Source organism: Sinohyriopsis cumingii, chromosome 6 (assembly GCF_028554795.1).
Source record: "Sinohyriopsis cumingii isolate HCF-2022 chromosome 6, ASM2855479v2, whole genome shotgun sequence".
In the NCBI taxonomy this organism is placed as follows: Eukaryota; Metazoa; Mollusca; class Bivalvia; order Unionida; family Unionidae; genus Sinohyriopsis; species Sinohyriopsis cumingii.
The window spans coordinates 88593759-88616365 of NC_142966.1; the positions used below are offsets into that span (position 1 = coordinate 88593759).

At 37.5% G+C, this 22607-nt stretch overlaps 1 protein-coding gene across 1 annotated transcript in view; it reads right to left on the reverse strand.

Moving 5' to 3' along the window:
• The window catches only part of LOC149797400 (glutamate receptor 2-like), a 196476-nt gene that overhangs the window by 47587 nt on the left and 126282 nt on the right, over positions 1-22607 (reverse strand). The window contains exons 10-12 of the mRNA XM_089962177.1: positions 20597-20821; positions 7491-7652; positions 416-606 (exon numbers count right to left, since the gene is read on the reverse strand). Coding sequence (XP_089818303.1) covers positions 416-606; positions 7491-7652; positions 20597-20821 — 578 coding nt within the window. The remainder of the gene's footprint in view (positions 1-415; positions 607-7490; positions 7653-20596; positions 20822-22607) is intronic.

Below are 22607 nucleotides of genomic sequence, written 5' to 3' on the forward strand. Positions count from 1 at the left end.
TACACATCACACCCACCCACCCACACATATCACACACACCCACACACATACTCAAATGTCATGCACAAACAGAGCTAATTTTGCTTTTTATAGTTTCTCTAAGTAGCAAATATGAACCAATGCATTGCTTATGTAGCTTGTATTTACATTCAAATTTAATGTTTTTGGATTAAGCCTGTTTTGTTTGCAAATTTCTTCAACTAGCATGCATTTTTTTGTTTCTAAATTGCAACTGCTTAGTTATGATTTTTTTTCTGAACGTAATACCTTTACATATACAACAAAATGAGAGCCACTCATTATTATTTGAACTTTACTTCTGAGCAAAGAAATTAAGAGACAACAAATGAAGGAAGAATCTTGCAAGATCTCAGGATATCTTGTGCAAGAAGTATTCTTAGCACTCTGGACCAACCTTGGGAAAATATCAGATCCCTGCTGCATTAGTGCGCCAAGAGAAAACCAAAATGTATTAAATAAGGTAAATGTATTGGTTGGACTCCCTCCTTTAGACCCATCCTTTGTCCATTCATAGGGGCTCCAACGGCCAACCAGAAACAAGATTAAGCTGACTGTCACAAAGGCAATCATCACACAAAGCCAGACCTAAAGGTGGACAAAACAAAATCATTAAACATAATATCTTTACAAAACATTTTGATGAGAATACATCTCAAAGAAGCATTAATAACACAGTGGTAACACGCTAGCTTTGCAGCTTTGCTGTCACAGGTTTCACGCTAGAGTAAAACATGCTACTATGGATGGACAACAACAAACCCGACTAACACTGTTTAGCCAGCCTGCAACCTTTTTGGAACAAAATTAGTAGTGATTTAGAGGTTAATATATTCATTATTTAATGATTTAATGTAATTTTGATGGTGTTCTCAACAAATGTCACAAAACATGAGACCAAGCGAGCATAATATCTGTTCAGTGTCTACTTTTTTCTGTTCCCGTACAGAAATTTCTCATGGATTCTGTATGGAATACTTCAGGAATCCGTATGGAAGAGATATGGACTGAAAAACTTATGGAATCAGACAATTTATTCCATATAAATTCCATAAGTACTTCACAGCAAGTGAAAATTCTATATGGAATAAAGTTGCAACTTAAATCCATAAGCAGTTTTTTCCAATATGGAAAGTAGGCTCATGTATTATAGCATCATGGGAAATACTCTCTGAAGAATTAATCACCTAAACTATCTGATTCAAAAAGAAATATTGGTGGGAGTTAGAGTACATGTATATGTCAGTGTACATGTGTAAGGATGAATATATACTCATATAAATTTGAAGAAAACACATGCATGCCAGTTTTCTTTAATTTATTTCCACAGATGTTTAAAAACAGACAAAGACATGACCAAAAAAGTAGAGAAAATGTAAACATGATCAGAATATTAATATCTGGTAGTACAAGCATAGAGGAATCTTTGGACTTAGAAAATTTGGTACAAGGTGGATTTTGGGCTTGATCTGATGTTTACTCTTTTGGCTTCCTATTAAATATGCTCATCAAAAATCATACCCTAGTGAAAATGTGACTGAAATTTCAGCAAAATCACAGTGAACATTTTTTGATATTCACTCAAATGTCCTTTTTCAAAAAAATTATTGTATTTTAGGAGATTTTACCAAAATTTCTGAAAATATCAGTGAAATTTTGTGACTGAAATTCACTGACTTTGCCAACATTTCTGAAAATATCAGTGGGAATTTGTGATTGAAATTTCACTGAAAGTTTGTAAAAATTCTGAAAATATAGTGATATTTTGTGATTGTAATATCACTGACATTTCAATAAAAAATATCAATAAAATATAATAAAATTTATTTTTTATTTCTTGTACAATTTGAATGATTTTCAGCAACATTTATATTTCCTGTTTCTGATAGCTGTAATTTTATTGTTTATTTTGGGCACAATAACTTTCTACATCTTTCCTAGCTACATTTCTTTTTCTAATTTTTTCTTGTTGTTGTTGTATTTTTGTTTAACTTCAGCTGGATTTAACTGACCTCAAACAAATTTCCATTTTAAAACACAATTTTGCTTTTCTCCTGACCTGAATCTGAATTTTCTCAATACAGACCCGTTTTTTAATTACGTTTCTGAAGGGCTTTTTGATTTTTCAAAATTTTGTACTTGCCCGATGAACTGTTGTGTAATGGAAACTGATGGGAATGAGCATGCTTGCTAGACATAGCCATTCGAATTTTCGAGCAGGATACAAGACTGAATAACCATTTGAAAAATCTGCGGCAATGAGAATAGCATGAATGCAAAGTCAATGGGAACGTAATTGGTCACTCTGTATGAAAACTGTTTCCAAACACTCATGTCTATCAAAGATAGTCATATCTTTGCGGACTTTTCTTGGCCCAAAAGTATAATCGTTTTTCAATATTGTGAGGCATTATTATGTATATTTAAAAAATATTCTTGGTGTGTTAGAATTCAGTGTAAAATAAGAGTAATTATTTCATGATAAACGTTTGTCACAGCTGTTTATGGAACAAGGACTAATTCGAGACCACAAAAGCATCATAGTTTGTACGTTAATCAAAAATCAAGCCTGCAGTACAAGCGACATAAGAGAGGCTCGTAGAATTTTTCTTTTCATAATCAATGTCTCAAATGGATGATTTTCTGTAATTTTGCATTATTTTCACAGCTGAATTTTTCAATGCAGATTAATATTTTATATTTTATATATGTTTATGTGTTCACAGATGCCTGTGCATATGTTCCAGGCTTGATACTTTGATTTTTAAAATCACTTAATTATTTAGTGTCAAGCCAGATTCTTCACTTCATGTTGTACATGCTGTATATATTGTACATAACAGACAGAAGGCCTCAAGGTAGATTAGTTCTGTAACTAACTGAGTTACCTTCTCTAAATAAAGTCTTTATTATTATTATTATTATTGTTATTATTATTATTAATAACTCCCAAATATCTTGCCTTGGATGTCATATAATTACAACATCTATAAAAAAAATTCATGCAAACTTAATATCAGCTTGGTTAATAAAGTCCTGTTTAATTCACATTCATTATTAATTTTGAAACCTTCTGAAATGTCTGAAAACTATTGAAACTTCAGTAAAATACTATATAATGATCAAATTTTTTTGTGAAATCTCACAAAAGTTTAAGTCAAATATTTGTGAAATCTCACCAAACTTTTCAGTGAAATGAAAAAGACTTGAGTGATGCCATCATGGATTAGGCTTTGTATGCGAGAAAGAAAATGAGGACAAGAAAAACCTAAATCTTATTTGATAGTGTCTGCCAAAATAAAATTTATGATCCATTTTAAAAATTATTTGGGAATATTTATCATTGATTCCCAATAATGTCTAAGAATCATTAGGCAGTTTAATAGAAATCTGAAGCAGATATTTTTACGGTTTAGGCAGAAAGCGCTTAAAAAACCCGTCTGAAATCCATCTTAAGTATGCCTGGAAAATTTCATATGGGATGAACTATTACCAAATTCCATATGGACAGTTTACAAATTCCATATGATATATTTGCCAGTTCCAGATGGACTATTCACAAATTCCATATGGAGTATTGCCAAATTCCATATGGATTATTCACAAATTCCATATGGATTATTGCCAAACTCCATATGGATTATTGCCAAATTCCATATGGATTATTGCCAAATTCCATATGGAATTTTAATTTTATTCCATATGGACAACTTACGGATCTCATTGACTAATTTGCATATTCCATGAGATTTTCCATGTGGAGTACGTAAAGAATCCATAACATTTCCATATGGATACACTGAAATCCATAAGAGTGGTTCAGCTATAGAATAAGAATGTCCATATGGATATTTCTGTATGGATTCCATATCCAATCCATGTGGAAAATTTTGTATGGGTTCTCTTTTTGATGAAATAGCAATATCTCCTGTTTGTATCTGTCATTATACATTGCCTACAAATATATATTTTCATTTTATTCATGTCTAAACATGATTCCATCTTTATACCATTTCTGGTACAAGCAAACTTTATTACCAACCTTACTTTTTTTTCATTGAACCACATAGCATAAACAGGAATATTATCATATTTTGTAGGGTAGCTTGCCACTAAAAGAGACCATGCTAAAATGTCATCTTTCCAAAAAAATGATTAAATTTATTGATATGTGACAAAGTCCATATCAAAAGAAGTTCAGTAAATCTGTTCCACCTAATTAAATGCCATAAATTAATGGTCTTCCATTGGGATAATATAACTCATTCAACCCGAATCCCGCCTGTAGGAGTGATGAGGCTGTACCCTCCATCCGAGCTCTGCAGCATCAAGGTCATTTAAGATACACCAAAATGGGTGGTATTACAAAAAAGCAGACTAGCCCTACAATGATACCAAATAATCTGGACATTCTAGATGCACAAAAAAATACAAAGGAAAAAACCACATTTTTTTTAAACCCTTTTCTTTTCTACCCAAAATTCGCTCGTGGTTGGAATCCGATTTTGTGCCCTGATTTTAGACCTTTTGGTCTCAGATCTAAGGCAGACTGGTCTGAACTGCGCGGAGACAGGTGAACCTTGGCAAAAACTAGGACACAGTGGGCATTTGGAATAAAGAGTGGTCTCCATATGAAAATGACGGGTCTATTAATTAAAAAAAATAACCCCAAAACAAACAAAAGAACTCCAACTTTTACCCTTCTTCTCATGTGCAAGCAAAATAACCTGTGGAAAACAATCTTTCTAATACAACTAGGCATTAGCCTAATGGAAAATTGATCTATTAGGATGTATTCAGAAATAGGTCCCAAAATGTCTTTCCTAATCGCATTTCAGGTGAAAATGACAAAAACCTCCAGAACCGAATGAATTAAACAGATCATAGAATTTCTTTAACCAAGCTATTTGAAAAGTTTCACAGGATAGTTTATTTGGAATACTGAGGTATCCTTCATCAACATAATTTATGAATATTTTCTTTTAAGTTTGTCTCCCCTAACATTCCAAAGAAAGCTCAATAATATTCTTTCAATTTTTTTTAAAAATACAGTTTTATGGGCTAGCTAAAACAGTAAAAGGATAGGTCTGAAGTGCAAATTCCAAAAATTTAATTTGTGTATTTTTACTTTAATTTAAAAGTTTGCGCAAAGACCAGTTACTCTGAAGTTCCATTATCCTATTAGTTTTAATTTAAAAATTATACAGCTTTATTCACTGCACTCAAATCAAAAACAGTTTATAGCAGCTTGAACTGAATGCTGATTCCAACATCAATTTATTTCATGTAGCAGTTCTCTGCAAAATCTATACTGTCTTCCAAACTATATTGCTTGTGGGTTTTGGTTTTAATTTATTTTTAAACCAGAACAATGGCTAATTTTAACAAGGAAACCATGAGAGCTTTCTACTGAAGAGATGTCATTATCTGCATACAAATCATCAGCATATTGTCAAATTAAAAACTCTTTGAATAATTGCTTTCATTGTGGTTATTTTGGGGTGATATATAATAAGAGAGCTAGACAATTCAACATAAATTATAAGCAAGTATAAAGTGTGAAAAAGATGATATATAGGTTAGACAGCTTTGTATATCTGTACCCAATATATAAACAAATACTTCATCAAAATTAATTCATAAAAGAAGAATGCAAATGCCATCCTCTTCTGCTTTATGGAAGACATTATATATAAGTCTTGTAAAATTTGTGATATGCTTTGTATGCTGCTTTCTAAAGAATAAAATGTATGTGCAAATGACTAAATATACAATGATAAAAACAAATTTACCCAGTGTTTAAATATCATACACTAAACAACATAAATAACTATTTATCACAAACAAATATTACGAAACCATGACTAATATCATGTATATCCGTAACAGAAAAAAAGTGTCCAGTCTGTCCTTAGACATGGCTTATTTGACACACCATAGAATCCACTGTAGAGAGCCACATGTATACAAGTCATATTCATTGCCACTAAGCATGCCACACAGTACCTAGTTTGACATTCGTAAATGCTTTCTTCTAACTATTTATACATCTTACCTGATCAGTTGCAATTTTGTTAAAATTTGTCTTTTTCTTAGTTTGAATTACACTCTGCAGGAAGTACCTTCTCACACACTAGGCATACCACAATGTATCTCACACTTACAAGCAAATTCAATATAAATAAATGTATAAAATTGGATATATACAGTATGGTTATGATAACTAGCTAATGATAAGTACTTTACATTATATTTTGGATAGGTATTAAGAATGACGGACTCATGACACCTAAAGTTAAAAACTTTGGCAGATTAATATTTAAATAACTACATGCTGTGAAAGAAGAGATGAAAAGACGTAAAATGTAAACAAGTAAACAATTGATTTTAAGGCAGGTATTTTAGGAATGTTCAAGGCTTCCTTTGTTATTATCATTACCGTCCATAACTGTACTTTCAATATGGAATGTTTTATATTGATTAGGTTACAGGTATGGGTGTAATCTGACTGCCCGTCAAGGGACTGGGTTGACTGAAACAAGATGAATATGGCAGCCTCATTACACGGCATTGTGGTGTTTGCCATGTGCATTACATTCATGGCCCGATGTATATGAAAAATGTAATGCTGTTTGCATTATGCTTAGTTTTCATGCAACAAGATAATTACAATGCAATAACTCAATACTATCTCAATGTTGTGAACCAAGACTCAAACCCACATGGATAGGGGTGATATGTCAGCAATCTGTAAAGACCAGTGCCTCAGACCACTTAGTCACACAGGACCTCAGCCTAATGATACACTTGTTAAATCTAAAACGTGACATGAATTCAGTGTTATCGTTAGACTCAACACATTCTGAACAAAGAACAATCTTGTGGATGACAGATAAAAAAGTCAGCTGTTAAGGTCAGCTGAATATTTAAATGTATTTATAGATTGCTAAATTAGGATGTTTTTCTGATTTTTCAAGGAATGGAAAAGTTTTTAATATGCAAATCAGTTTACAAAGAAAGATAGAACTTCTTGAGAAATGGGATGGTAATAAGGTCAACTGTCAAGGTCACATAACCTTTTTCTTTCATAATGCATTCCCATGGTAACAGTAACATTTGTCACAGTTGATACATCACATTTATGGATTTTAGTGGGTTTTCTTTCATTTTAAAATTACCAACTGCCATTTGGTGTGTTGACATATTTATGCCATTCTGTTCTGTGCATGCTGCTGAATTCAGACATGGTTTATAGGTAATGATTATTGCTGTGCTTCTGGTGGTTGCAAATAATCGGTTTACAAAGGTCTTATTATTTATTCTGAGCTGAAATTGTTACCTCAATTAAATTTTAATTGTTCTAAAACTCATATTGGGAAATATTGCAAATAAACACAAACACAAATTGCAGTACTTTTTGCACTGTAACAAAAATGGCACTCTCAAACAATTTGTCCAAAGTAATACATTACCCTGTTGGAGAGTGGGTACATAAAAGAAAACACTCCTGGTTTTTGTTTGTCGGGCTTCTTGATCATTATGCTGATTCCCAACATCATGAATGGCTTGGTAAAATCCACAACCCTCTGTCGATCTTTGGTAATTGTCAGTGGTGCCACGGCCATATCTGCCACCTTGCCAAAATCAGGTAAAATGTTTAGCAGATACTCATGAAAATTTATACAAGGAAATCTTTGATTTTGAAACAGTATTAGTACTTCTCTGATCCATCAATTCGCTTAAGCGTTAGCTGAATGGTCAATTTCAATGAAATCACTAATAGGTCAATTACAATTTATGTAATAAGATTTGCTTCAAATCAACTGCAAAAACATACACTGTTTCGAGTATTTTGAAAAATAACACTAGTCTGGCAAGACATCATGTTTGAATATCATTGATCTTTCTGCAGAAAGTAATAATCAGTCCTGACATTTTTTTCTATTACCAGCACTTGCTGATATGCTACTGAGTAGGCGAAGCTTGCTGATAGGCTTCAGAGTGATAGACAGAGGCAGAGAAGTGCAGAGAGGAAATGAGACATACACGCAGAAAGAACAATCTCCTTTATGAACCTGATGTCATGTTAATATATTGAAACAATTTTTACATCATTTTTTTAATCTTTTCTGTAAATTATGTTTCTCTAGGAAAACATACCCATTTGCATTATGTTAGGAATATTAGTCTGCTACCTTATCAATCCAGCCCTACAAAAAAAAAAAATGCATCTTTCCCTGTCTATATCAGTAGACAATGGGCAATAACTCTAGCACATTACCTCCCATTGATTCCACAAGGTGTCGCCAGTTTTTAGCTGGGCAAGATACTAATGAGGATGCACTCATGGCAGGGTGGTTGGGAGGTTTTTTTAAACAACGTGATTGGGTAAGTATTCTTGGAGAAACATAATTTACTTAAAAATTTGATTTCTCCTTCGAATATGTTCACCAGTCATTTAGGTTAAGAGATTAAGTAATAGGAGGCGGGGATGATGAGCATCCAACTTCTAGTTCAGGTATCCTTCTTCGGAAGACTGGCAGTATTCCCTATGTGAACGATAACCCATTCTCCTTAATTAATAAGCAAAATTTCACCTGCAAATCCAGCTTAGCTAACAGGTTGTGTTGATTGATCCAGTTGTGTCTGTAGCCATCTGTGGCCCCATCAGATTATAGACTGCCTCTGCGAAGCTAAATCTCTGAAATGGAGGCTCAAAAGGTTGAATCTGCCTGCCAGTCAACAGTTTCCATTATATCTCATGTTAGAATATTGCTTTAAAATGCGAGGCTTGCAGAGATTGCTCAAAAACCTCAGAGCAGTTATCTACGTAAGGAGACTGATTGGTGAGATGCCAAAGTACACGCAGCGGAAGTCCCACTTCAGCCATGAAGAAAGGGCTCACACAGGAAGGAAGATGCATTTGTGCATGTCACAGCTTGTCTCTGTGAGCTTCAAGTTAGTGCTTGAGAGCAAGAACAGGATTTTGTTTGGCTGCTGTTCTCAGCCTCTCTATGAACATATGCAATGCTGCATATCTTGAGCTGAGACACATCAGCTCCATTCGGAAATGTCTTTCAGTTGATGCCATTAAAAGACTTGTGTGTTCATTAGTACTTTCAAGACTGGACTATTGTAACTCAATTCTGTCTGGTTCATCTCAATATCTATTCCAGAAACTTCAAGACACAGCTGTTCAGATCATACTTAGAGTACCATACTGGCTATCCATTTGATCCAGAATCAAACACAAAATTTGTTCTCTGTACTATGTTTCACTGATGGACTCCAGTCCAACATACCTATCTGACCTCACCCATGTGTACACACCAGCAAGATTATGCTCCTCTTCTGACAATCGTATAGTCATTATGATGAAAACAAAGTCGTATGGACAGCGTTCTTTTGAATACCAGGGCCCAGCAACGTGGAATGAATTGCCCACTGAACTTAGACACAAAGACACAGTGATCCCATTCGAGAGTGCTCTTAAAACTCACTTATTTCGACTGCAAGAACCAACTTAAAGACTTAATAATGTTTCCTACCTTAAATATTTTCAGCATATTTTTCATGTTTTCTAATTTCATGGTGTTTGTTTTTGTAAACATATCATTATATATGTTTTTATGTTATAGGTGTTGTCTAATGTTGTAAAGCGCTTAGAGCTTCTAAAGATTAGGTGCTAAACAATGTCTTCATTATTATTATTATTATGGAAGATAGCGAGGTAGTGATGACTAATTACTGACAGACGGTAACCTAATTTGCAGACCTGCCAACCCTGACGAGTCTGTCTCAGTAAGGCAGTTGATTTTTTTCCGTAAGTTTGACCATTTTTAAGCAAGGTGCAACAAAATATCATAAACTGTTATTGTAAAGCTGGAAACATAATTAAAAGTTCAGTATTCGAAACATGCAGCGATGATAAACATTATGTTCAACTGAAAAGTTTGTAAAGTACATGTAGACTTTATTTACCACTAGTACAGTTGCACAGATTTTAGTTTCAAACCCTGTGGAGCTCAATGGTTTGTTGCTATCTCTCAACTTGATGTAATTCTTGGAAATTCTTTTTTCCATTTTACATCACAGGTGCTCGATGCCCATTTTATGTTGAGAAAGAAAATAAAATAATCTAAAGGAAAAAATCATACAGAGTGACAAAAATACCTTAGATTACCCACATTGTTCGTTCTGAAATAGGACCCTCTCTATTATAATATATAAGAGAGAAGGTACGGAACTTCCAAATACTTTGTTCCACCCATGACCCTCGATTTCCTTCTGCTATTTCCATCATTTTAAAGCACACAACCATACTGTATGGCTTGTTTTACTCCTGAGATATTTTCTTTCCATCAAGCCATCATTGATTTTTCTGCGTTGTACCAAACTGAAGTTACGGGCTCTGAAACGTGCAATTTTCGAGAATTTATCTTTTTGGACAAGTGCATGCACATGTGAAAACCGGTGAAAAGAGCTACATGTACCATGTTTTCAACTCTATGGTGCATCCCTTCTTGAATTACAGAACAGTTGTAGATGCAAAAGTAAGTTTTTACTTATCATTAACTCGATTCAACTTTAGGAATCCTGTTCAATGCAAGAATTAGATATTGTCTTCTTCACTGCACATACACTGTATACATGCGACTCTAAATAGGTAAACTATGCGGCACACACATCATCGCCAAAATATGATTGGCTCAAAAGGTTATACTTATTATCACATGAGCTCGGACTTGTCTCAGAGTAAAAATTCGCAAAAATCGCACGTTTTGGGGCCCATAATTTCAATTTGGTACAATGCAGAAAAGTCAACAATGGCTTGATGAATAGAAAAATATCTCAGGAGTAAAACAAGCCATACAGTATGGACGTGCGCCTTTAAAGATGGAAATAGCAGAAGGAAATCGAGGGTCATGGGTGGAACGAAGTATTTGGAAGTTCCGTACCTTCTCTCTTATATATTATGATAGAGAGGGTCCTATGTCAGAACGGGTCATGGGGGTAATCTAAGGTATTTTTGTCACTCTGTATGATTTTTTTCCTTTAGATTATTGTTTTTTCTCAACATCAGTGATCAAGCTCGCGTCGAGCACCTGTCTTTCACATGACGATGGCAATCATATTTCCTGCCATGAGTCATACTCAAATTGGCACGTGATGTCCAATAAACATAATTGTGTCCCTTCCAGCTTATATTCACAAGATTCTGAATATTCCTTTTTTTCTGTGTTGAATATTAGCACTTTTTAAGAGGCTTTATAATTTCCCCTTTTGTCTTAAATATGCATTGCTTGCTGAACATTAAAAAAAATAAGTCCATTATCAATAGTATGATCATGAAGACACTTCGCATGCATAAATATGTGCAGTTTAAAGCGTATGACATGCTGCTGTAAAGTTAGTCTGGTTCTCTGACCAATTTAACTACTTCTAACAAAACCAGATCCAAATCATACACAGGTGGACAAATTTTGCAAATCTTTCGGTGATGTTCATTTTTCCGTAGTTTTTGCTTGTATGCCGTAAGTTTGTAGTTTACGGGTAAATTTCGCAAGACTTATGTCAAAATTGTAAGAGTTGGCAGATCTGATTTTGGGCTACGAAGCTTGATGGTGTCATCAGAACCACAGAACACTCCGGTCTGCACTGAAGAGAATTTGGGGCAATACAAAGGGGCATCCGGCTCTCATACCCTGCATGCAGTAATTAAAGCTATTAGAAAACATGACCTGTATGAGAGCGACTTTAGCGAAGTACAGGCTAGAGGTTCAAATGGATTTAAATAAAACCCATGATTGGTTCCATTTGGAGACAAAATGATGGATACTTGATTGAGACCAATATTGTCTAAAAGATCTGATAGATCTCTATCCCACCCAAAAACATGTTTGCCATGATGCTGGAATGTTTCCAATATCATGGGGTGGTAGCCTTTGGTAGCGATTGGGGCCAAACTGTTTCTCCTCAAAGAGCCAGAGAAAAGTCGACTATTGATGAACTGAGGCACGCAGATGGACAACATTGCTGGTATGGCACTAATGCCAGAAAACACGCCACTTTTCCATATAAGGCTTAAAAGTGGAGGGTCTTTTTACCCTCAAGATTCTCTTCACAGTCGAAGATTTGAATTTTTTTGTCTTGCAAGGCTGTCCTGTTAGGAGCTAAGCAAGTAGAAGGATACGGTTTGGGTGGGGAAGGACCATCCATGACAGTGGATGTTGCAGAAGATTCGGGTTGACTATTATCTTCCCGGGCATATCTATTGCTAGAAAAAGTTGATCAGTGACCCAGGACTTGTCTCATCAGAGAACAGCTATCAGAATCATCTTGCCATTCTGACCCAGTAATTTCTGGATTATTTTCAGTATCACCACCATGGGAGGGGAAGAAAATGACCACAAACCTTCCCAAAATGACTGACATTGAATCCATGGCCCAGGCTTTTGGGTCTAGAACTGAAAAGATGAAATTAGGTAGCTTGTGATTCCATCTCGTTGCCAGGAGGTTGGTCATCGGACACCTGGAAGTGCATAAATCTGAGTAAAGACTGAATGATGGTGAGACCATTCCATGTGAAGGACGTCACTACCTCTGGATTGATTCTTGGCCAAGACACTGTGGCTGCCGAGAATGTGTCTGACTTGTATGTTGAATATGGAGATTGTTGCACCCATGTAGAAAATGCCAAATCAAAACACACAGGTAGAATGATTTGGTGCCTCCCTGTTTAAGGAGATAAGTCACTACCACAGAGTTGTCAGAACTAATGAGGACTGTTATCACATCAGGGTCAATCCATTCAGAAATGAAAGGTATTGATGACAGCCTGGCTCCCATGTGTAGCTGAGAGTAGTGAAGGACGGCAACAGGTGGACACCACCACCGTGCACACTGGTGGTGGTACCTACCGGTTATTTCTGCTTGGGGTTTCTGCAGCGGGATTCCAATGGTCAGCTGACATGGACTGCCCCATTGACATGTGAATGATCGAATCTCAGGCATAATCATGACTGTTTGATCCAGAAGACATACAACGGTGCGCCATTATTTCTGGCCAGGTCTGCAGAAAGAGACGGCCAGGTGGGATCCAGTCTGCCACCGTATTTAATGAACTGAGAAGAACTCCCGCTGAAAAAGGACTCAGTGAGTTCAACGATTCTGGTAAATGCAAACACAAGGAGCCCGCACCATATTCCAGTTAGTGAAGAACCTAGACAGATGAAGTTCTGGGTTGGATGGAGGTCTGAGTTTCCCGGTTTACTAGAAAGCCTAGATGGCTAGAGTAGGTAAGAACATACCATGTGTTTCCGTTGGATGCCTTTCAAGTACACTGTCATCAATGGAGATGACATCGGCTTGAATAGGGAAATGACGCAATCCATAATTTGAGTAAAATCTCAGGGGCTGATGTTGAAACCAAAGGGAAGAACGGTGAACTAATAAACTTGTCCCGGTAAGCAAAACAAATGGGGAAAATGTTCATGGCAAGTGATGGATGAGGATGTGAAACATATGTGTTGGTCAGCATGAGGCTGACGCCAAACTGGCCCCTTCAAATGGAAAGGTGGATTGAACTCATCGACTCCATCTTCAATTGGTTGAGGCGACAGCAGTGATGATGGTTGGTCTCAACATGTGGTTTGTTTACCGAAAAAGAAATAGCCTTGAGTAAAACCCTGGTGATTGACGCCTTATCACAAACTACAATGCTTTTTTATAAACGACCGTTTCTCCTGTTGTAGAAAGGCATCCTTCTCCAGATTTGTTGTTTTATTCATGAAGAGAAGAGAGGAGATTGTTGAACGAAATTTAAGCCCCTCCGAATGATCTGGATTAGCACTCCCTATTCTGAGGGATTAGGGAGGTCTAGTGACCTAAAAAATCTGCTTCTTACTGCCATTGTATGATTGCTTGCTCTAAGGAATCGCTGTTGGTGCACATGTTAGGGAGGCCTAGTGACGTCAAAAATCTATTTCTTCTCTCACTGTACGACTGCTTGCTAGGAATCGATGTTGGTGCACATGTTACTGAGGAGATCCCCTTTCTTGAGGTTGCTTAATATTTCTTCCTACTGGTGGGAACTGAGTGGTTCCATATGCTTGAGTTTATTTAACAATGAGGTGGATGTGCAATTCCTGAGCTGCCTCCCTCTATTCTTCCCCCAAAGCGAAGGTGCTCACACAGGGTCATCTGGAAAGGCATGGTACGATAAAGTATGCACGACATTGATCGCACACATGCAACACATCATACCAAGAGTAAATTGGCTGAACTTGTCAAAGAATTAGCTATGGTATGGTGTGCAGCCCTGGTCATTGCCCAAAACAATCCTGGCTGTCGTCTCCATGGCTATTGCTCTCTGTGTGTGTGTGTGTGTGTGTGCATGTGTGTGATTTGGATTTTTAACGTAGTTTTAACAATTTTTCAGTCATATTACTATGATGTCTGCAGTGTGAGTTTATAGTGATGTCTAGCACTGGGGTATCATGCTGCAGACGTAGTATAATGTCACACCCAGTCTCATTATCCTGGCACCAGGCTGACCAGTCCTAACACTGACCTCTTAATGCTGAGCGCCAAGCGAGGCAGCTGTTAGTACCATTTTTGTAAGTATTTGGTATGACTCGGCCAGGGATCAAACCCACAACCTCCTGAATCTGAGGCCAATGCTCTAACCGAGCCACAAAAGAGGTCTATTACTGGGTGTCTATAATGACATCCCAAACTAGCTTGGATGGGCACGAAACAGATTTGTCCATCCTATAAAACAGATGAGCATAAGTACAAAAAGCTACTACATTCTTGTCAAGTTCTGGGAGACTGATTCTAATGGCATCTGTCGTCTTAAGTCTATTGCTTCCTCCTCAATGAGATCTACCGAGTCTTTAGAGAAATGGTAAGGGTTGGGGTCATTTTTTAGCAGCCAACACCCGAATATAAAGTAATTGTCATCGACGCTGGCTTTAAAGCTAACTTCAGTCCATTCCATGATTGGATCAGAGTAAGATGTGAAGGATGGTGGATTTAAAGAGTTCCGTCACACTTGCTACGCATCATGGCCCAACTCGGTCTACTTGCAGCACTGAAAATATACCAGGTAGTATGAAGACTCAATTCCATCCCCAGTAAAATGTCAATAGCTCTCCCAAGTGGATCAGCAGTGAGCATTCTGGAAATTCGGCAATGCCAGCTGGTTTGTCCGGCCTGTAAACTGGTAGTATAGAAGATGGTCCAGCTATCACTGATACCAGCCACTCCAAAGGCCTTTCTGGAAAGACATTTGTCACTGAAATCTCCGTCAGTACATCTGGATGGACAGATATGTCACTAAGATCCCTGTAAATTATAGTTGGCTAAACCAATTTGACAGAAAGGTCCCCATATTAGAACTGCAGGATGGATGGCGACTGCAATTTCAATCTGCATTAGATGAAATAGATGTGGTATGAATGATGCGTGGTCGGTCAGGATGCTGGCGATACATAAGACTGTCCAAAAATCACCAGTACTGCCCTGGCTCAATGGACAGATTTGTCACTGAAATCTCCGGTATAAAAATGATAAAAGTTCGGCGATGTGGCTAGATGGACGTATCTATCACTAAGATCCTCGTATGAACTATTTGGCTGGAGCACAATCATACTACCTTAGAAGAACTACCACTACCTCACAAATCTAGCCTTCCCAGATACTACTTTTAGCTGAAGGATGCTAAAAGTTGTCTTCCGACCTATTTTGTGGTCAGGCAGATTGACCTCCCATTACATATAATACTTGGCAGCACATTGTAAGAATATCCCAGTTATTAATGGAGCAGAAAGCACACTCATTATGGATGAGCGAGGGGAGGCTGGGAGGGTGTATGTGTATTAAGACTGGCTAAGTATTTTCGAAGTTTTATTAGGAAAAATTGGTTTCATCTAGGAATATGTTACTCAATCACAATACCTTAGGAGAATAGGTAAGGGGTGTTGGAAGGTACATTCCCTTATCCCGGATATACCATCTTCGGCCCCTAAGGTAATGAGGCATCTTCTAGGTAACCTGACTGGAGGAGACTTCATCCGTTGGGGCATGACTTCAAAATGGGAAGAAAAAGAACTCTCCCGCAAATTCAGTGGAAGGCATAAAACTGTGTCTTAGGAAGCTGTTGATCGATCTTGGAGAAAGACCTATTGAGCTGCATATATAGGTCCTACCAAATCGAATAGGCATCTCTGGGATGATAGATCCTGGAGATAAAAGCTCGAGAATGTGGACTCCGATCTCCATCCCGCAGCCTGACTGATGTCATTTAGCGAACAGTTTCGGTCTGATGCTAGGTTGGTGGCAATTGTTCGAACCTCTTGAGCCGAAGTGCATAAAAGTTCATTGAGATGGGTTTATTTCCCTATATGCTGACTGAATAAACCCCATACTTCATATTATGTCTTGCTCGATACTCCTGTCCTTTCCTGAGAAGTAGAAAGAGGCATGATCTCCCAAGATGCAACGGCTCTGATCATTTTAACAAATCACCTGAAAGCCCAGATTGGGTCATATAGGTGGACTTTGGTTGATGTATCCATATGAGATAGAGGGTTCATGACAAAAGTTTAGCTATCTGTGGAAGATAGATGGTTGTCGGTGATGAAAGAAGATGTTGTCATGAATAAGACTGACCCATCTTGTTGGAAATTGCATGTAAAATAGGTATGTTGATAGGGCATGTATTTTGAGAATTTTGCCTGCAGTTTCTGAGGAAGCAGGTCTTGTATGAAAATAGTGCCAGAGTTGCCATTGAAAATGGTTCAGTAAATGTCATATCCATCCAGGTTAATGGCCAAGATAGGCTCCACTTTGGGCCAGGGTTAACATTTCTGCCTGTGTCTACACAAAAATGATGAAAATGTCGTATAAGTCCTCTTTGTCCTATTGTGTCTCTGATGATGATGAAAGGAGTAGGTGATCGTGCAGCTTTAACACTGGACTGTACTCGTCACTAACTTGTTCTCTTCGAAGTAAAAGAGGAGAAAGTGATCTATCTGCAGCATTGATGCCTGAAGAGGTAAGAATATGATCGTTTGCTCACCACTGAGTGAAACTGTGCCATTTGCTTCATATGTTTTCAAAGTGGAGAGTCGTCGTGTCTGAGCGATTCTCACCACATCTTTGTAAAATTATTTAATTCTGAGGGTCTGTTTGAGATTATCCTGACGTGCGGGTGTAATGAGGATGAGGTTACAGGCTGATTCACTTGCTTTCTGTATCACTTTGGAATCAGATGTGTTGGGGGTTGGTGTACGAGTTCAGGTTGGGCCAATCAAGCGATAGGGCATCCACTGCCCAAACTGTTGGGTCTATGACAGAAGAGACAAAGGATGGGGTTTTGGCATTCCCAATGGTCGCAAAGAGAGTACCACCACTCGGTCCTATCAGGTACAGATCTGAGTGAGATGCGAGTGATGGAGAGAGAGAGACCACCCATTCTGTTCTATCGAGTATTCATTGATGAAGTTTTGGTTAGTGCATTGAGGAGTCCCGAGATATGTTGATCCTGTATGGCTTGTGCGAATAGAATTCCTCGAAAGTACGGTGCTACCATGGGTCATTTCGATGCCTGATTCTGAGTGAGACAACATATGGTGCCTGTGTACTGAAGAAGTTCATACCAAGATGAACGAATAATTGAGATGCTACTAGGTCGGATTTTTTCTTCTTGATGAGAAGTCCAGATTGGTGACAATAGCTATCATGACTGGTTAGAACCAAGTGGCTAATGTTGCTGCAATATGTTGTCCAGGTAACTTGATGCTGCCGCCATAAAAATGGTCCGGACATGCACCATTACTCTATTCGTCAGGCAAGAAAAGACCCCGATGCCAACAATGAGCCTCAATTGGAATGCCTTGAATTGATAGATGATGTTGTATGTTGATCGCAGGAAGGAGTGTTCTGAGAGCCTTATGAATAGAGACATGAAGGTATGCGCCGTCTAAACCCACAGTGATAGCAAAGTCCCCCTCATGTATATCTTTCACAATGCGCTGTTGTATTTGTAGTGGGAACCAAGGGGCATAGATAAATGGATTGAGGGTGCTTGGGCAGATGACCCTTCATAGAATGTCGTTTGTTGTTGGGACCAAGAAAAAGGTGTTGAATGAATGATAGAACCCTCTTTGTGCTTTATCTGCATGATGCGAAATTGTTTGATAGGACGGATATAAGAGGTTTGTGTCATATGAGTGACTTTTGGGTCCTTTTATTGATTCCCCATACTGTCCTCGTATCGACAGTGTGGTTGCAGAAGGGAGGGAAATGTGTCTCCTTGATGGCTTGTTAGAGTATTTCATCCATCGCGACATTAAACAGAAGGTAGAGGATAAAGGCTATGCTGTTAGCTTGAGACTAACTGCCATGCATGCTCCGAGGTTTTCTGAGTCGGAGAATATGTACCGTTGGTTGGAAGATAGCCCAAGAGAACTAAAGTCCAACAACATGTCAGAGGAGGAGGACAAAGCGCTGGGGTAGGAAAACATCCTCAATGAAGGTTCAGAAGGCAGGATCTTCTCATACCCTCATGTAGGGTAGAATAAATGATGGTACACTTAGAACAAGCAACATCATCTTGGTTGTGAGTGTAGCTACAGTTCTTTGTAACATATGAGATTTACCTGGTGAAGAGTGACGAAGTCTGTTGCTCATGAAACTCGTAGAATGCCCTGAGTTAGAAACCGTGACTTCAATACAGGCGCTGAGTAAAGAGGCTTTTCTCATGGCAGAGTGTTGCGAAACGACATCTGTTAAGGTGTGAGGATCTACTTGTGGTATCATGCTGAATGTGTATCACAAGGTGGTATGAGTTACAGTGGTCCCTGCACTCTTACTGATTGAGTCTGTAATATGGATGTTTGGCCATTTGTTATCCACAGTATATGGCCTAGGCTGGTCGCAAAGGTAAAAGGCCATCATTGTGAAGAGGATATTGTTAGAATAAGTACTTTGGATGGGTTATGGTAAATTTGATCCATGTAACATGTCCTTATGTCTGCTAAATAAGAGGAAGCTTGGCTGTTTGTTAGCTCTGTCCTATTCTGTAAGGAGGAATCAAGCCAAACCCCGAGAAGGCAAGGTAGGGGGAGTTTAAAAAATGACGAGTCCTGTGGTGGTGACTTGGGTCCTGGAGTTGTTTCCATGTGCGTCAATGTCCGGCGCTATGTGGCTAAAGGCTAAGTTAAATTATCTCCCTTGCTCCCATTAAGATTCACATCAAGGAAACAAAATTAGCATGCAGACTAATGGTGACGCTTTTGGTCTGATCTGTATGTTGTTAGCACTTTGCCAATAGTCCTAATCTGTAAGACAAAATAGAGGAAAATGGATAAAGCTGTAGCCCTGCAACTGGGATATTCATACTCTATGCTGCCAAGTCTAAGATGAAAGGAGAGATCACTATACTCTAGTGCCAAATAAGTCAGCAGACAACATTTAGCTCCCTTTAGCTAAAAGTAATATAAGGGAGGAATGGACAAAACAAGAGCCATGGTAGATTTCCATGAATATAAATCATTTAAATTGATATTCTGCTGAAACAACACCAAAAAAAAAAAACCCACACACAAACTGAAGCAGAAACTAGTGTTGAAATTACTAACTTTCTAAAACAATGTCGTAGCTAACAGAGCAGTGAAAGTGTCCTGTCAGAAATATATGGCCTTGTTATAAACTTATGCTCAATGCTTAGTAATTAATAATTAACCATGATTCAAAACAGCATGAATATGGATAAACTCAGCATAATTATCAAGCAGCAAATCAATTTAAAGGCACTCTACCTCATAATGACTTTGTATGAGGTCAATGATAGCTTGGTGGGATGGTGGTCGTACAAGATGAAGTCTCAAAATGTAACAAATCCCTCAAATATTGGCATAAATTGTAAAATAAAACATAAAACGTGCAGTAGATTGATAAATCCGCATAATTAATCCAAAATAAACGTTTGATGGGCCCATAAGAATACAAAAACGGGCTGGATTGTAGGAGGATAAACTGTATGACATGTAGCCTTTAAAACTGCGTTGCTAAAAACTGGCAACACCCAGAATAATTGCCCTTTGTCTATTAATGTAGACAGGGAAAGATCACTTTTATCTTTTAATAGGGCTGGATTCGCATGGTACAGGCTAGCTATTCTTAACATAATGTAACTGGGGAACATATTCGAAGAAGAAATTGCAAAACAGTCCACATTCAATGGCCATGGATATATGTTTGTTCAGTTTTATATACACTTGCTTTGAAATCAATGGTGACATGGTTATCTGCAACATAGCAGCATGTAAACAGAACACATATTTCACTTCCGGATCATCACCAAGGCCTTATTACTCACTGTGCACTGTCGCCGAAATACACACAGACAACAACACCCTGGACTTCAACAGTCTATCGGAATGAAATTCAAGTCAAGTTCAATTACTTCAACTTTAAAAGAAGCTGGGTAAATGCTATAACTGAAGGGAAGGTATAAAAAAATGTGCAAATTATGAAATAGAAATTGATGAGATAAAATAATCATAATTACCCCATTAATCATTTCACCTATCATTCCATTCCATGTGCCTGTATCCTTGTCCCAGTTTCCATAGCCATTGTCTTTTACCAATCGGAAAGTATATTCAAATGGTGTAGAGCACTGCTCCTGCACCTTTTTGGCCAAGTCAATACAATACCCCTCTAGGTACCTCCCATCCACTAAGGGAGCACCATTTTTGTCGGCAGTTCTCCTCTCCTGGACAAAGGGTTCTGCCTAAGAAAGAACAAAAATAACACTAAATGAGGTGTCAGAGTGTCACTGATATGTGATCAATGTGGCAACTATTGTTTCGCATGTGATTCAATATTACAACCATAACGATGATTCCATTGAGTTAATTCGAGTACCCACCAAAGCAAAGCATTTTCCAATACTTACAATATTTTTTTTATAGCTTGAATTAGCTGAAAGAAACAACTTTTGAAACTTTAAATCTATTATTGTACAAACCTGTTGGGGTTGATACAGTTTCCTTTCACATCATTGTATCATGTGTAATACTAAGTAAGACTGACAAACAGACAGAGATTGAGAGACACACACATATCAATATAAATTCATTTTCCACAATAATGAAATAGTAACATGTCCTTTAAGACTGCTAAGAAATCACAATGATCAAAAGAGTATTATAAAATTACAAAAATAAAATTAGTAAGAATACATTTTCAAACTGCGAAGTCAATCAACACGTTCATATGAGTTCATTAGCAACACATTTTAAACGAAATTGGGAAAATTACACAGATTCTCTCCAACAGTCAGATATCAAGTAATTTATAAGACTTTCTGTAAACAATAAAGATGATCTGCATTTTAACATTTTCTATTTGCAGTTTAATTATTTTAATGACTCAGCTAGATCTCATGTGGAATATGGAGTTGAATCATATCATTACTGTGATTCTGTAGTTATGAAACATTCATAGGACAAACTGGCGAAAACTTCAATCCAGGAAACCTGGGCTTTTTCAGTCCCTTTTTGGTAACTACAAAATACTAAACATCACAAAATTATTATGCATCAATGGAATACAGTCTGTTATTGTTGTTGTGGGGTTTAACGCCATTTTTCAGCACACGATAGGCTATGCTTGGTGGCCAGTATTAATGGTGGAGGAAGAACCCGGGAAAACCCCGGGAAGAACCACCGACCCATGAGAAGCTACTGGCAAGCTTTCTCACATACCCACATTGGCCAGATCCTAGACTCAAACCCATGCAGAGAGAGTTGAGATGGCAGTGATCCATAACGGAAGTGCTTTAGACCACTCGGCCACTGCGATGTGTTTCTTGGATGTGTCTGGACTAAGTTGATAGTCCATAAGACATTCAATCCAAGAAATATATTGTCAAGTGAAAGAAGCCTTTGAATTTTTTTCTTTTATGTAATGACTCAATATCTGAGAATCCATATCCACATAGAAATGTTATTTCCTCACGAGATCCCATCATGTGTGAGTTTCATTTCAATTTCATTTCAATGAAATTCAAAATAATGTCCTAAGCAACACGTTTCAAGTTTCTTCACGGAAAAGGTTGATGATACTCTAAATGACAAAACATATGGAAATTTCAGCTTTAAGGTTTTCGCGTGGTGCCTAAGGTTACTGCGATTTTAAATCCACAGAACACTTGAATCCTTCAGATGGCACATGTTTATTGTATATCTTTTAGTTCACTGTTGTTTGAAACAGAATCACCCTAGAACTCCTATTTTATACTTACACCATCAAGCAGCAATCGACAGTGACGAATAACCTCAATTGTATTCAGTGATATCTGACAAGTTATATGCTTACTGGATGACAAATCTGATTTGCACTGAAGCAAATGCTCCGACTTGCTGGTTTATATCTGTTCAAATGTTATGAAACTGGAACAAAAGGGTTCTTTAAATTGATCAATTTCTGGAAATGGCTTCTGCAGCCATATTTAATAGTGGAGAGATTGAAATTTGTGACATTTCCTAAACAAAAGCCTGATGGGTTCTGAGAAG